Source organism: Electrophorus electricus, unplaced genomic scaffold (genome assembly GCF_041902795.1).
Source record: "Electrophorus electricus isolate QZ-2024a unplaced genomic scaffold, ASM4190279v1 Scaffold223, whole genome shotgun sequence".
NCBI lineage: Eukaryota > Metazoa > Chordata > Actinopteri > Gymnotiformes > Gymnotidae > Electrophorus > Electrophorus electricus.
The window spans coordinates 27,269-42,500 of NW_027658503.1; the positions used below are offsets into that span (position 1 = coordinate 27,269).

The window sequence follows — 15,232 nt, forward strand, 5'->3', positions numbered from 1 at the left end:
CAGACAGTTATAGCTTTGTGCTTCCCTTGCTCTCCCCTGCTCCCTCTGCACATTAGCACTGACACCGTTTAACATGTAGTGCTGCTGTCTGGAAAACATACCCCCAGCATCCAGCCGGAAACCACACTCTCTGGAATGCATGTTCTGCAGCACACACACATAGACATACATGCATTTATACACACACACACACACACATACACACAGACACACAGTACGCACAAACATAGACATGCACATGCACATGCACATGCACGCACGTACGCACGCACACACGCACACACACACACGGCTTGCATACATTGCCTTTAGAGTGTGTGTTATTGATGAATATGTCCCATCTCCTGAGGTTCCGTGTAAACTCCTTCAGGCTTAATCAATGGCAGAGAGGCGATCAGGAAAAGCGGGGCTTCTCTCCACGGACTGGTCAGGTTTCGGCTGACCATACTGATTCTCATTAACAATGCACTCATAACAGTTGCTACACAGCGCCAGACAGTCGCTTTGAGCTACATGTTAGCAGGGCCTTTTCATCTATTGTTGATATACAATTACACATGCATAGCCTATAGAATGCACAGTGTAAATGTAACATAAGCCTAAATGTCATCTTAAATGCCGCCAAGTGTACTATTACCCTAACATAGGGGACAAGAAGCCACGCCTCCCAAGTTGGTTCCGTTCACTACTGGTCATGTGGTAGCTACTGTACTTTTAGTATTCTGATATCTGTAAGATTAGTGGAGCCAATAAAGTGAGTATTAGAAGGTGTGGTGTTGGAAGAAGATACTTTAATATCCTCAGAAAATAATAGGCATGACTGGAATAAAGATGGTAAAGGTACAGGATGTGTGTACCGTAAAATGCTGGGTGTAACTTGCACTTTCTTTACCAGCCGGACAATTATAGTAACCCATAGTAAATTAGAAATGTTGCATGGCAGTTACCTGTGTAACGCAGAGAGATTTATCTGTTTAAATGCCTTTAAATGTTATAAGTGTCTTGTCTTTCCTCCCCATGTGATGTGATGTTGTTTTTCTTCTTCTTCTGTGGCCTGGATGTGGCAGGGGTGGGGCATGTGATGGTGTGCACACACTCACTACATTACTATTGAAAAGAAAAGGATCCAGTAGTGCAATTGCTTATATCTGTTAAGGAAGCTACTTAACATGGAGACATAGCAGTTTTCATTAAACATTTTGAGTTGTTGTAAAGAAAATTACATTTTTTCCATATTTATCTAATCTACATACTGTAGTGTGCAGCGTTTTCCGAAGATGGATTTCTGAATGTTATGCAAATTTCATGCTTTTATTTGTGAAAGCAGTTGTACTGATCAGCCAATATTTCCAGGTTGCTCTGTGACAGCTACTTGCATGCTGAGTGTGGCCCTGGTAATGGCCCTGGTCCTAGCCCTGGTCCTGGTCTCTGCCCTGGTCCTGGCCCTGGTCCCTGCCCTGGTCCTGGTCCTGGTCCTGGTCCTGGTCCTGGTCCTGGTCCTGGTCCTGGTCCTGGTCCTGATCCTGGCCCTGGCCCTGGTCCTGGCCCTGGCCCTGATCCTAGCCCTGGTCCTGGTCCCTGCCCTGGTCCTGGCCCTGGTCCTGGCTCTGGTCCCTGCCCTGGTCCTTATCCTGGTCCTGGTCTTGGTCCTCGCCCTGGCTTTCCTAATCTTTCCTAATCTGTTCTGCAGCTTCAGCTTCTGAGTCCTCTTCTTCTCCATTTACCTCACAACATGTAAGTCTGGGTCTATTGCCAACAACATACCACCTTCCAACAAATACTGCTCTTTCTAATATGGCTTACTCAAAACTGGGGCATGCATTTGGTGAGAACTTGATTCTAAGCAAGCTCAGCTGTTGTTGAGTTTGACATGTAGTTCCTGTTCTCTTGGGATTTTCCATGGCTAAAATGTACTGTAACTGACTTCCACTCAAAATTTCATTCCAAAATTGGAATTCCTCTACTTCTCCAGATGTGTATAGCATGTGCATAGTTTAGAAGGAAAGATGACATTGAGTTCGTCTTTTTTTTACACGGCTCCCCCCCCCCCCCTCTCTCTTGCTCTGAGTAGTAATCACAGTGTGTCAGTGTGCCCTGTTCTAATTGGCCTGTCACTCCCCATGTGCTGGTGGGGAGGGGTCAGCCTTTGTGTGGCTGCCATGGCGACCGGCGGAGCTAATGAGAGGGAGAGTGCTGTGACTAATGACATTGCTCCATCCATCTGAAAGTGAGGCAGAAAACCACACACACACACACACACACACACACACACACACACGCAAACTGACACTGTCAACAACTCTAGCTTTCTGGAGTCAGTTTGTAGGATATTTGTAGCATATTGTCTCTTGTCTCACATTTGGTTATTGTACACTATTACAGTTTTCCTCCTCATATATAGTTTCATATTAAGGTGGAAAATATAATATACAGATTTATAATCTCTAACTGCATAGAAAATCATTATACACTGTGTATGGCTGACTGTGAGACAGATAGTTTAGCCACACTAACCATACAGCACTCCCCTCAGTAATCAGCACATGCAATATGCTAAACTAATTCTCTGTTATAATTATATTAATAAAGAATTATGTTATTATAATGTTGTATTTAACAATAGTTATTTAGTGTGGTTCATGGAAATAATTTGTTTGTCTTAGCACTTTTATAGCATCATTACATTTCTCACAATGAAAAGTCACCTTCATGGAAATATTTGAGGCTTAGATTCTGGGAAAGCGTTAGCTATTCTGTGAGGACAGACTGAACCAAATCACAGTGCATATTTAACTTTTAAGGTTCTTATTCATTTGAGTTTCTGAGGTGTCCTCACCATTAGGAGCCTCCTTATGAGTTTCTGTATAATTTTATTGTGTAACTTTAATTAGCAATTTCCATCCCATCATGGCTGATGTCATTTGATTTGTTAGAAAATAACTGACTTTTTGGTCCCCCATCTCCAAATTCTATTGCAGTGCTGTTACATAAAGACAGTATAATCATAAGACAACTGAGTCTAGACCGTTGAACTGATTGGTGGATACTAGTTTCCATTTAATGCTAGCCATGTTAGCATGCTTAGTTGTGCAATTCCTTTAAGAGTCCCAGTCAAGGTCACAAATGCAGACTCTTCTGTGTCCATCACATGACCTGTTGAGGCTGAGGTTAAATTGTTTCCACACAATTATTAATGATGGTTTACTAGTTGCTATTAGTTACTAATTAGTATTAGTTGCTATAGTGTTTATTTCATTTTAATAGTCTTGTGTGTCTGTGATGGTGTAGTTAGTGTATTTTCCTTATTGATATTAGCATTTATGATAGGCACTCGCTTTCTTTTCACTCAGGAATTCAGGGTTTTACCAGGGTGGGTAGTTGAGCAATATTAAAATCCATGTCTGCTGAAGGCTGAATTTGTATGAACTGTATTGGTTCAAAAGTATGAGTGCTTTCTTGAACTCAGATTAGCTCATTAACAGAGTCAACATGAGCAAGAGGAGAGGAGATCTATGGAACTTTTTTGGTGCTCAAACAAGTAAGTTGAAACTTGGAAGAATTAGGACATGGAGTTTTTGTTGTTGTTGTTGTGGTTGTCATGCAGGCCTGATAATGAACTGGATAGTGTGGGTGATGGTGAGTGTATATTTATGTGCTGTTGAATAAAGGAAGCAGAGGACAGTCAGCATGACAGCAGGCAGGAGGAATTCTAATATACTAGGACTTGTTAAAGTGTTGGCTGCTGATAGTAAAAAAAAGCATTACACCATCACAGTTGTCTTATCTTTGTGTGTCTTCTTGTTGTGTGGTATGCACCCCATGAGCTGCTGTAATGGGTTTGTCATCATCTACAGACTGTCACAGGAGACATGTTAAACAGGCAGGACACTGTGGGGATTGTAAGACTTCAGTTCACTGAAGCATGTTCCTACATTATACAGCTTCCCTTTATGGCCTAAAAAAAAAGATTCCTCCAATTGTCAATGTAGAATTTGCACTCTGTTCAGGTGCTCTACCTCTTTGTCTACCTCTCTAAATGTTTCTGTGCTTGATGAGACCCTGACACATATGGACTTTAAGACACCAGTATGTTATGGAAATCTTCATTTTCACATTCAATATTGAGCATTTGAGTTTGCGTAGATGCATAGCATAAGCCCAATAATCACTTCCACTATCCTGAAATTCCGCATTGTCACTGAGAAATGCATCAATTGTGTTCCCACTCTTCACGCTTTAGAAAACCTGCGACAAATATCTGACGTCAGGAAATAATTGGTGCATCTCAGGAATCTCAAGAGGTTGGAATTGCCATCCTCACAATGTTTTTCATCCATCACAATCTTATACTATTATACCGCTGACAAAGATCTAAACATTTCTAAGATGGCTGCACCTTTGAGATGGCAAAAAGAGAGTATAGTGTAAAATATAAACTCTGCATTATATTTCATGCAGTTATGCAATTACATATAACCACAAAATAGTTTGTTTGGGGGATTTTTTGGGGGGGCGGTACCTTTTAGTAACAGTAAAAAAACCACAAAAAAACATGAAATTACTATCCCATATGAAACTCTTTAAAAAGACACTTTAAACTCTTCTTTTAAAAGATCACATAAATTCTGAAATTAACAACCCTGAAAACATATCCCACAATTTTCATTAACTTGTGAAAATTGAATATCAGTAATGGGAGAGAAATTGTGCATTTTATCCCAGTGTTCCAAATGACCACAGCAGCTCAAAGGGGAACCGTAGCCATACTGAGTGAGAATGCTGTCACCATGACAGCATGCCACCTGACCACAGTTGACAGCTTTAGTCAGTGTGTGACAAATTACCTGTCGTTAGACCTCTTGCACCAAACAATACGAGCTTTGCCTGCCCACCGGCCTACTGGCAAACATGTAAATGTGCCCGTGCAGGCAGAATGCAGGTATATCTTATTGATAGATGGTTGTTTTGTAGAAGTGTTATAGAATCTTGATAACAGGATATCTGAGCAGGCCTCTGTGTGTCTATAAAACATCTGTTATATAATAAACACATGCGATCTGGTGCTGTGTCCTGTAATTTAGGAAGGCAAGCAATATTCTAAACATGTGCTCTGTACAAACACACACACAGACGCCTATCTGCCTTTTATTTCTTCACAGAGGATAACTCCAGCATTACAGTCATTATATTCACATGAAATGGTTTCCATGTGAAAGCTGTTTTAACGGGGCAGAGCCCATGACTTTGAATGATACAGCACTCTTGTATGATACCCATGCTGTTTCTTTGAAGTCAATAGCAGGCCCAGTGATCAACACAGTTTAATGGCGTGTGAAGTGACAGCCACACATAAAAACCCCGGCTGTTGCTTTCAGAGCAACGCTTCATGTGTGCATGTGTATCTGTATGTGTGTTTATTTATCTAACTGCTCAGGTGGTGTCTGAGGTATGATCCCACAACATATTTGAATACCATGAACCATTGCTATGAGCAGAACTTTCTAGTTAGCAACAAAAGGAAGAAATTCACCATAATCAATAAGGTCATTGGCAAGAGAAGCACTAATAGCTCTTAGAGTGCATCTGTGTAAAGGTATTTGTTTGGTTTAAGTGGGAATTGTATTTTTTACTGCCTCCTTGCATCAGTGATCGTGTAATGTACCCAATTACTATGCCACCTAATGGCACTATATGGCATGGAAGCTTAATGGGTTTTCATGGTGTTCGGTGACTGGATTTTACTGTTGTCTTGTTGCTATTTTCAAGCTGCTTTCATGCAAACTCACAAGTATTTGTCATAGGTTCTCACCTGTTTCTACCGTGCACCTTGGTAAAGCTTCTCGTCACACGACATTTACTTGTGACTGATGTTAAAAAATACCTTGTACCGCCCCAAAAAAGCAGTGGGCGTGTTTGTCCTTGTCACCACAGCTGTGCCGGGTTGCTATGCAACGGACGTCTGAAGGGATGTGTTTCTGCTTAAAGGGGAAATTTACTGCAATAGATTTTGCGCAGCCACTGTTGCAGTGAATCAGTGTGACCAGGCAGGCAGCTCACTCCTCTCTGAGTGAATTATATGCAGTCACACACTCAATTTGCCCTTTAAAACACACGTAACAAGGAACAGGCAGAGTGGGAAAACTGGACACAACCACACACAGCACACATACATATGCACATGCACAAGCTGCCTTCCATTAGTAGTTATTGATAGATTTCATAGGCTGCATGCTACATACAAATTAACTTGATGGGACACCATGCCTGCTTTTTTCAGTCTTTTAATATTCTCTCAGTAATTCACTCACATGCACACAAATGATTCCCTCTTTGTGCCCAGGTGGTGGCAGTGAGATCATGCTATGAAGAACTATCGGTGGGAACAGCAAAATGGCGCAACACTGAATTTGGAAATCAGTTGTTTGTTCCAGCATCCCAAATGTTTGAATGGAATTATACAGAAATGTGGCTAGGTGCTTTGTTTATTTGACTCCACTAATTGGCTATTTCACTTAACCAGATTTCCATTTGTTAATGTTTCTATTTTCACTTAACCAGTTAGCTGTGTGACATATAACAAATAAGACTGTTGACATTTTTTTCATTTATAGCTAAAGGCATGTCACATGTAACCTTTTCATCTGTTCACTCTATATATATGCAATTTATAATCTTGTCATGGAAAAAAAAATCAATGCAAACCAATTGCTAAATAAAAAGTAACACAATTTGTGACTCAAACAAATTGAAGACATACATCCAAAACCATTCTGTATACAGCCACTTGAAAAGAAAAAAATATTTTTGATCCAAAGGATCCTTGATGGGGATTCTTTTTTTTTTTTTGCTTTACTGTAGCTAATTCCAAAGCAGTATTTTTAGGTCTCTTCTGTCTGATAGAAACTTTCCAGTCAGCACAGACAACTACTGATACAGTTACAAGAGACAAAATTGTCTCTGTCAAGGCAAGTCAGTGATTTGAGAGAGAAGCCTTATTAAAGACCAATTGATTTAGACCAATTGAAGTGACCTTTTCTTTAGTAACGGAAGGCCCTGATTGGTCTAAATTAGGGCAGTAATGATGATGGCTATTATCTGAACCAATTAAGGGGGTCTCAGAGTGCATGAGACTGCAAATTACTTCATATAGCCAGTGACTGTGAAGAAAATGATTGCGATTGTCTGTGTGTGGTCAGCAGTCCTATAGGTCTCTCTGGGCTACTACATCCATGTGTCCGTGTGTGTGTGTGTGTGTGTGTGTGTGTGTGTGTGTGTGTGTGTGTGTGTGTGTGTGTGTGTGTGTGTGTGCTCTTCCATCTGCACTGGTTCCACTCCTCCTCATGCTAAGCACTCTCATGTCCCTCTTTAATGTGATCTGCTCAGTATGAAAAATTCATCCCTCGTCTCCTTGGTCGCAGATCATCAAGGTGTTCTGCCCCGGTCGGCCTTCACTCCTCTCCTGTGGCCGAGGGGAACAGCTGGTGGAAATTAAGACACCAGACTGTGTTACTTACACCAGCCAGCTCGACTCATGCTGATGGCTCCGTAACCCAGAATGCAATCTGTCAGTGCTGGAGCTTGCAGAGGACTGTGGCCAAATAGGAGTATAACTCTGTGAGTGCTTGTGTGTGTATTGGGGGTATTTGTTTTTGTGTGTGTACTTGTATGTACCTTATTGTTTGCACCAAATGTTCCCATGATGATATGAAAACATGAAATGTTTAAAATAGTTGGAAAAAATAGGGGAAGTTAAAAATTGAAAAACAGAAAGAAGGCAAATATTTCATTTTGGTTTTTGAGGTTTAGGTTGCCTCTTGCCCCTACTCTCTGGAAGTCATTGAGTTTACATGCAATAATAATAACCTAGTAGCTCTTTTGATCTTCCACTGACTTCTTGCATTCTTAAAAAACATGTTTGCCCAATTTCTTCTATGGCACTGTATTTGTTTTCTGCACTTACCTTCACTTCTAGCTCAAAGACGCATAGACGTGTTGGGTAAGTGAAGAATGAGTGTGTAGCTACGAGATGGAGAGAGTGAGAATGCTTGTGGAAAATGGCTATCCATCCCTCAAGAGAGATCGGCGACTCGCAGCGAGTCGCTTGTCCTGGCAGTCCAGACCAATAAATGAGTAATACTCTGTGCTCAGTAGCTTCTCCATTATAGTCCCGTAGTACGGCTGCACAGTGTTAAACCTCCTGGAGAATATAATCTTTAATAACCACTTCGCACAATAAGTCAGGTTTTTTTTCCAAGTTAAAAAAGATTCTCTCATTCTCTCGCGTGTTCGAGCTATCAGGGAAAATAGGAGGGTTGATAGATGACCGTTTTCTCAAAAGGAGACAGCAAGAAGATTGTGATTAATTTACTGACAGTGCTGTCCGCTGCAATCGCCGAAAACTTTATTTTCTGGGGGGGGGGGGGGGGGGGCTCGTTAACCGGGACACACGCACGCGGACTCCCGGCGTGCGCCTTAATTCGTCTTTTCATCTGCGTGCGTCACGGCGCCTAGAATCCCCGCTATACTAATACCATTCACTCGTGCGTCCATATAATTTAAATGATTCTTTATTACGATCGGGCCTTTTTAAGATGAAAACGAATAACCCTCCAACAATGACTTCCAAATTGGAGAAGCTACACTACAGTGAGATGAATTGGAATGACCTCGACTCAATCGAAAATGGATATTATCCATTGAGCTACACTTAATTTTGTCATTTAAATTAGAAATCTGGGTGATTAAAGGGACGTAAAAAGTATCCCAAGCAAGCATCAAACATAGGCAAGTCTTGTTTTAAGATCTTCTGTCTTAAAAGTGTCTTGCCCTGGTAACACCAAATTAGCGTTTGTGATAGTATTTGTCTGAATTGTTGTTCGGCGGACAATGCTATAACTCAGCCCGGTCGATAAATAAACAAACAATTGCGTGTGTGCTCGTGTCGCAGGCAGACCCATTAAAATCCACTGCGCCTCTGTGCCAGGTTAGTAATTGCTCTTTTTATGGTGGTAATTATTTCCTCTGAGGTGCGCGCTGTTCCACAATGCAATTATGCATGTGCCACTGTCACCAAGTGCTGGGAGGGGAGGGGGACTTTCATTTGGGTGTTTGTGTGAAATGCAGTGTGTTTCTTTATGATTTTATGGGTGTTTTTAAGAGACTGAATGCATTTAGACGTGGAGAGGGGAGGCTGTGACGGAGAGCGTTTACTTTGCTCTTTTGACCCTTTGACAAACTCTCTGAGAAACGCTACAAAGTAACAGCTATTTCAGCCTCAGCTTGAAGGTCTGACATAGGCGACGACGACATAGACCATTAAACCAGACACAGACACACACACACACACACACACACACACACACACACACACACACACACACACACACACACACACACACACACACACACGGTACTATGGTCTCCTTTCAAATTAGTCTCAATTGTGGCTTATGCTGATGTCAGAGCTCTTGATATGAACATTTCTTAGTTTGCATATATGTACGTTTGTCTGTTTTGAAAAGCATATGTAATGAAGAATTTCTGTGTCATATAAGATATGTAAAAAAGCAAGGTAAACAGATGCTGTCAATATGTCATGTCTTTTGAAAAAAAAAAGGGTGCAAGGAGCACATTAATGTAGCACAGATTTATGGATGGTAGCATTGTTTGGGTCATGCCACATAGAGATAATCATGTTTCTTTTGACATCATGCACTAATACTCACACAGAACCTTTATTACACCTTTTGGAACATTTAAGCTTATAGTTGAAATAGCTGTTTATTTCTGTGATCTGTAGTTGTCCATTTATGTTGACTGGAAAAGCATTTCTTTGATGTTTGCTTCAAAGTCATGTTAGCGCGACCTTTTGGTTCTTCCCTCTTGTTGCTGCTGTTGTTTCATCTGTCTTCTTCTTTTACCTTCAGTTACCTCGAGCTGACTTGCAGATGCTTCGCTGAGACTAACACAGCCGAATGTTCTCACTACGCTCCTGCAGCGATGTCCAGGGCATTTCCCCTGAACGTTTCCTCTGCAGCCTATAGGTGTTGAGGCATCACGTCAACGCTAGACATGAAACAGATGTTCCATTGTCTGATTCGTCATAAAACTTTTAGGGAGTTGCGTCTGCATGTTTGTGAAAGAGAGAGAGAGAGAGAGAGAGAGAGAGCGAGAGAAAGAGAGAGAGAGAGAGGTAAATAGGTAAATAGACTAAATTTTAGGCAGAATTATTTTTTACACCAAATTCACTTGATTTTGGTTTCCATAAATAATTAAAAAAATATTTCTCTGCATGACAACTTGTAGGAAGTATTTCCTTCCTCCTCTCTCAAAGGCTTCCCTTTTTAGTGACTCCAGGCATACAGACATGTCAGCACACGGAAGATTGTCTTATACAATGAAACAAACACCTTATCTCTCCTACTGCGTGCTTAATTCACTATCTCCAGAGTCCAAGTAGGATCAACTCCAGATAATCATTCCATTCCTTATCTGGTATCATAACCTCATTTTGCGAGATACAGTCTCAGAGGGGTGAGGCCAGCCTGTCTCTCTGCAAGCGCCACATTTATGGTGTCTCCTATATTTATCACCCTAGGCTGCCATTCTGAGCACTTGAGGACTAAGTAATCGTAATTCAACCTGAGATTCGCCGAACACCTTCCAATTAACCTGCCTCTCCTCCCTGCCTGACCTCATCACTAATGGTATTAAACTCTCTTTTGGTCACTGGGGCCTCTGTGGAATGCATGCGCTGGTATGTGAATGTCTATGTGTGCACTCTATGTGTGTGTGTGTGTGTGTGTGTGTGTGTGTGTGTGTGTGTGTGTGTGTGTGTGTGTGTGTGTGTGTATAAAAGAGCTAGAGCTAGAGAGACAGAAAAAGGCTATGAGTGTTTTTGTGATAGGTTTTGTCTTCACTCTTCTATCACTCCTTTGAATGTGTGTGCATCAGTGAGAATGCCTATACGGATTTCAATGGCGGTCCATTGTTCTCTCTTTATGAGATTGTGGCCTGCCTCTGCTGCAGGCTAGCAAGCTCATTACCAGCCACAAACCCAGTCCTTCTGAGGGACACACCGATGATTGGATTAGGAATGGAACTAGCTGGTGACATTTAGTCAAATGTGTCCTAATTAACACAAGTAAATCCTAGCTCAGTTTACTAGAAGAAAATGACTGACTTAAAAGTACTTGTGGTGCAGAAGAAAGGTTTGTTACCTTTTTTACTTGTGGCAAAAACAAAATGTCACATTAGAGACTATGTAATGTCTCGAACCTTTACAGTATGGAATGTAATGGGTAGTGTAAGACAGCTTGCCTAAGTTTTCTAACTTGCTCCTTATCAAATTTTATATTTAAATAACAGACTATTTAAATACAGGCTTGACATTATTTATTCTGACCAGCGATCACTGCTTTAAAAGGCAGTGGGGAGATATTTTGTGCTTGCATTTAAATGCAGCCATATTCAAAATGTGATGGAGTAAGTTAAGGAGCAGCCTCCTCTAATGGTATACTTACAAAAATTGCTCCTAGTATGTGATTTACATGGTGTGTGTGCGTGCGTGCGTGCGCACGTCTGTGTGTGTGTGTCAGCAGTGTGTCTGCCATATATTAGCTTTCACCTCACAGTCTGTTGAGATTGTGAGTTTAACAGCATGATGATCTTTTGTCACTGTGCTGCCAAAACCCATTTAGTTCAGAAACTGAGAGAGTGAGAGTGGATGAAAGAGTGAAAGAGAGAGAAGGGGAGAGAGAGATGAAGAGAGAGAGAAGTGAGCGGGCGAGGCAGTGAGAGAGGGAGGGAGATGGAGGGACAGAGGGTGGGAAGCTAGAGGGAGAGAGACAGGGAGTGAGACTGAAAGAGGGAGAGTGCAAGAGAAGGTGAGAGAAAAAGAGGGGAAGTAAGAAAAGGATAGATGGAGATAAAGAGAGAGAGAGAGAGTTAGTAAGGGAGTGATAGAGAGAGAGGGATCAAGAGAAGCAGAGGCAGATGTCTTTTCTTTCACCTTTTACTCTTGAGGTCTTTTTTTCTTTCAGCGTCACTATTTTCATTTTAATGAGTACCAATGAGCATGTTATTATACTATATTATCATAAATATGAATCTTTTCAATGGGAATCTCTTTAGGTAACATTAAGATGCCATTTAGATGTTTATTGTAGACATAGACAGGTTGTGCTTACCCAGTTTGCAGATGTAGCTCTGGCAATGCAACCCTATGTATTAAATAAATTCTGTGCCTTTGCCTTGTGTCCTAACCATTTGGATGACAGTTCAATACGAAAAGCGGTCATAACTCTCGATGTGATGAATATGCTTCTGCACTGGTCATAACTCATCTGAACGCCCTTGTGAATATTTGACTACAGCCTCTCCTGTTTTGCATTGTATGGAAATGTTCCTGCTGTTTTGGGGGCAGGTGTGTGTGTATGTGTGTGTGTATTTGTGAGAATATGTGGGGAGGTGAGGTTTGGATAGACCCACAGAGCTTGTATCAATATCAACAGTTGCATGACCTTTTCAACGAGGAGACAAAATACACTTCTTTAAGTTTATGTCCCATTCAAAAAATATGTATGAGGAAGATTCAGATTTGAAGTGCTCTTCTCTTTCTTTGTGTAACGTAATTGTAATACCTAGGCAGTTCCCTGTATAACACAATTAACATGCTGCAAAATCTGTGTACGTATGAACAACTGTGTATGGTTTATATTACAGTTGTCGGTTCTGTTTGAGTGTTGTCAGTACCTTGTGAATATGTACGACTGCAGCTTGTCTTCGAACACTGAATGCGCTGTATTTGTGACTTGGTTGAATAGAGCAGAGGTTTTGGATAAGACTGAGGTAATGACAGGTTAATACCAGTGCTGTGACAATCACAGTGGCATCTCCATCCTCAGAAGACAGCAGGGGGACTTGCCATACTCATTTTTCCAAGTCACCACTCCATTCTTCTGGCAATCCTCCCCACTCTCTACCACTCTATCTTCACCCCCATCCACACAGGCAAATGTGGGGGGATGAGAGCAAGTGAGCGAGAGTGGGAAAACGGAGGAGAGAAAGAAGATGATGGATAAGGCACAGAGGCCATGAGAGAGAACGCCCGAGAAACTGAGTGTGAGAGACTGAAAGAGATAGACAGAGAAAGACAGAGACTGAGAGATCGAGAGAGAGCAGGAGAGAGACTCAGAAAGAGAGTGAGAGAGAGAGAGAAGGAAAGAGAGAGAGAGACAGAAAGAGAAGCCTACTGTGAACAGCAGGAGGCTTTGATTCAATTATGGTAGCTGACCATTGTTGGCTAACCCCTGATAAGATAGAGGCGGAGAAAGGCGCTTTTAATAACAAATTTTTACTCTTCACTCTGGATCTTGTCGTTGTGGTAACCGCTCTTCTGAGCCCTACCTCCACCCACTTTCCCCACCCCCTCCCTCCGCTGCCGGCCACCCCAGAACACCTTGTTGTTTCCGATAAACGCTGGCTCTCCGGGGGCGGCAGGGCACACGTCTGGCCCCGCTGTTAGCCCCAGCTAAGCGGTCAGTTTGTGTGCGACTGTGATAAGGCGGATGGCAGTGGCTGTACCACAGTGGGGATAGAGCTGGGGAGGGGGTGGGGCAGAGCAGGTACTGTAAGCCTGTTTCCACAACAACTCTGAATGATATGGCTGGAGCGAGAGATGCAAGGGGAAATAGTTTGCTTAAAAAATGGAAACATATTAACGGTGACATTTGGAGGCTTCAGGTCCTTGCTGAGGGTTTTGGTGAAGGATGGGAGGAATTCATTTTTGCCTAAGAAGGAAGATGGTAATATTGAAAGAAACCAACCCAGATCATTTTTGCAAGGCGAGCCCCTCATAGCTTATGTCAGCTTATGTTATTAACTAAGCAGCCATTATTAGCAAAATTTTCGACCCGTGGTTCACTGAGAGACTGCAGTGGCAGTGATAGAGCTGTGGGCTTATAGAGTGTCAACAGATGGCACAGTGATTAGATTGCAGTAGTTTGCTCATATTGTAAACAGACAAACAAATAAACAAACAAAATTCTGACAAACCTCTGTGGTCATCCTGGAAAAAAGAAACCAAATCTATATTAACGGGACCAGTAAGTTCTTACTGTGTCTTTTTAATGTCAGTGATTCAATTTTCATCCAATTAAAAATTTTAAACTGATGTCTGAACTGCTCATTTGATAACTTGGACATTGTGTTGTACCAACTGATAATGCTATGTGATATTTGCTGGGCTGTACTGTGGTTCAAAAAGTCAAAATCCTTTCTAGGACTTTGTTCTAACTTTGCAGATTAGCTGTACTTAGCGAGCAGAATTAATTAATGAAACCAGCTTCGTGATACAAAACCATGACTGGAATTTACATGTCCGTTTATAGCCATGTTAAACTGACTCTGGACCTGCTAGGGCCCGGTTGGACCTGCTGTAGAAATTTTAAAAAGGGATTTCCTAAATACATGAAAAAGAATAATGCGTCAAACCTTGCTTTATAATTACGTTGCTATGACATGTACTATAGATACTAAACACGGAAAACATTTCCAAACGCTGTATGGATGAGTAGGGATCAAACCCTCTTCTAAACACTGTTAATTAGGGTTGTTCTTTACTCTGGCCCCAGAGCAGTGTCATTTGTTTTGTTGTCATATTTAAAAATATGCATATTTAGCACCGGTACTGTGCCAGACATCTTTTAAGAGCTTGACTGGAGCCTCTTCGACTCTCGAGCGCAAATGACCAAATCACCACTTGGGATGGCGGCGCATTGTGGGCCATAATTGTAATCCTCAGCACCAACGAAAGAGCTCGTTATGTTTATTAATTAAAGCTGCAATCAAATTTCTCTTTAACCGGCCACGTAATAGAAGGCTCGCTGTTTAATTCAATTCAATCAAGCGTCTCTATTCTCCTCTCCGATACACAAACAAGGGAGGCGCGTACGGGAGGAGCTGAACTGGGTAATGCTATGTGCTTGTTGTTTGGGGCAATGCTAGCTTTTAGAACCTCCCCATTTTGTTAGGCATGTGTATGTGCGTATGTGTGAGGCAAAGAGGCGGGATTAAAGTTTTTTGGACTTGTTTTGTTGCATATTGTGCTCTTAATTAGGCAGTAACCTAATTAACTTTTGAAATCTTAGGGTGTTTACAGGGTTGCTGTTTTCATGCCCTCTTGGCAAAGAACATGACTGTTATTGTCATATTTTGTGTGTGTATGTGTGTG

General features: G+C 41.7%; 1 protein-coding gene across 2 annotated transcripts in view; it reads left to right on the forward strand.

The window, feature by feature from the left end:
* LOC113571631 (hyaluronidase 1) overlaps positions 1 to 15,232 on the forward strand; it is a 38,088-nt gene that overhangs the window by 16,494 nt on the left and 6,362 nt on the right. The window contains exon 5 of one of the 2 annotated variants that reach the window (XM_081708970.1): positions 6,341 to 6,701. The exons of the other annotated variant lie outside the window; for it this stretch is intronic. Within the exon in view, the coding sequence (XP_081565096.1) occupies positions 6,341 to 6,353 (13 nt within the window). The 3' untranslated portion in view covers positions 6,354 to 6,701. Of the gene's footprint in view, positions 1 to 6,340; positions 6,702 to 15,232 lie in introns of those variants that run through there. 2 annotated transcript variants of the gene reach the window in all.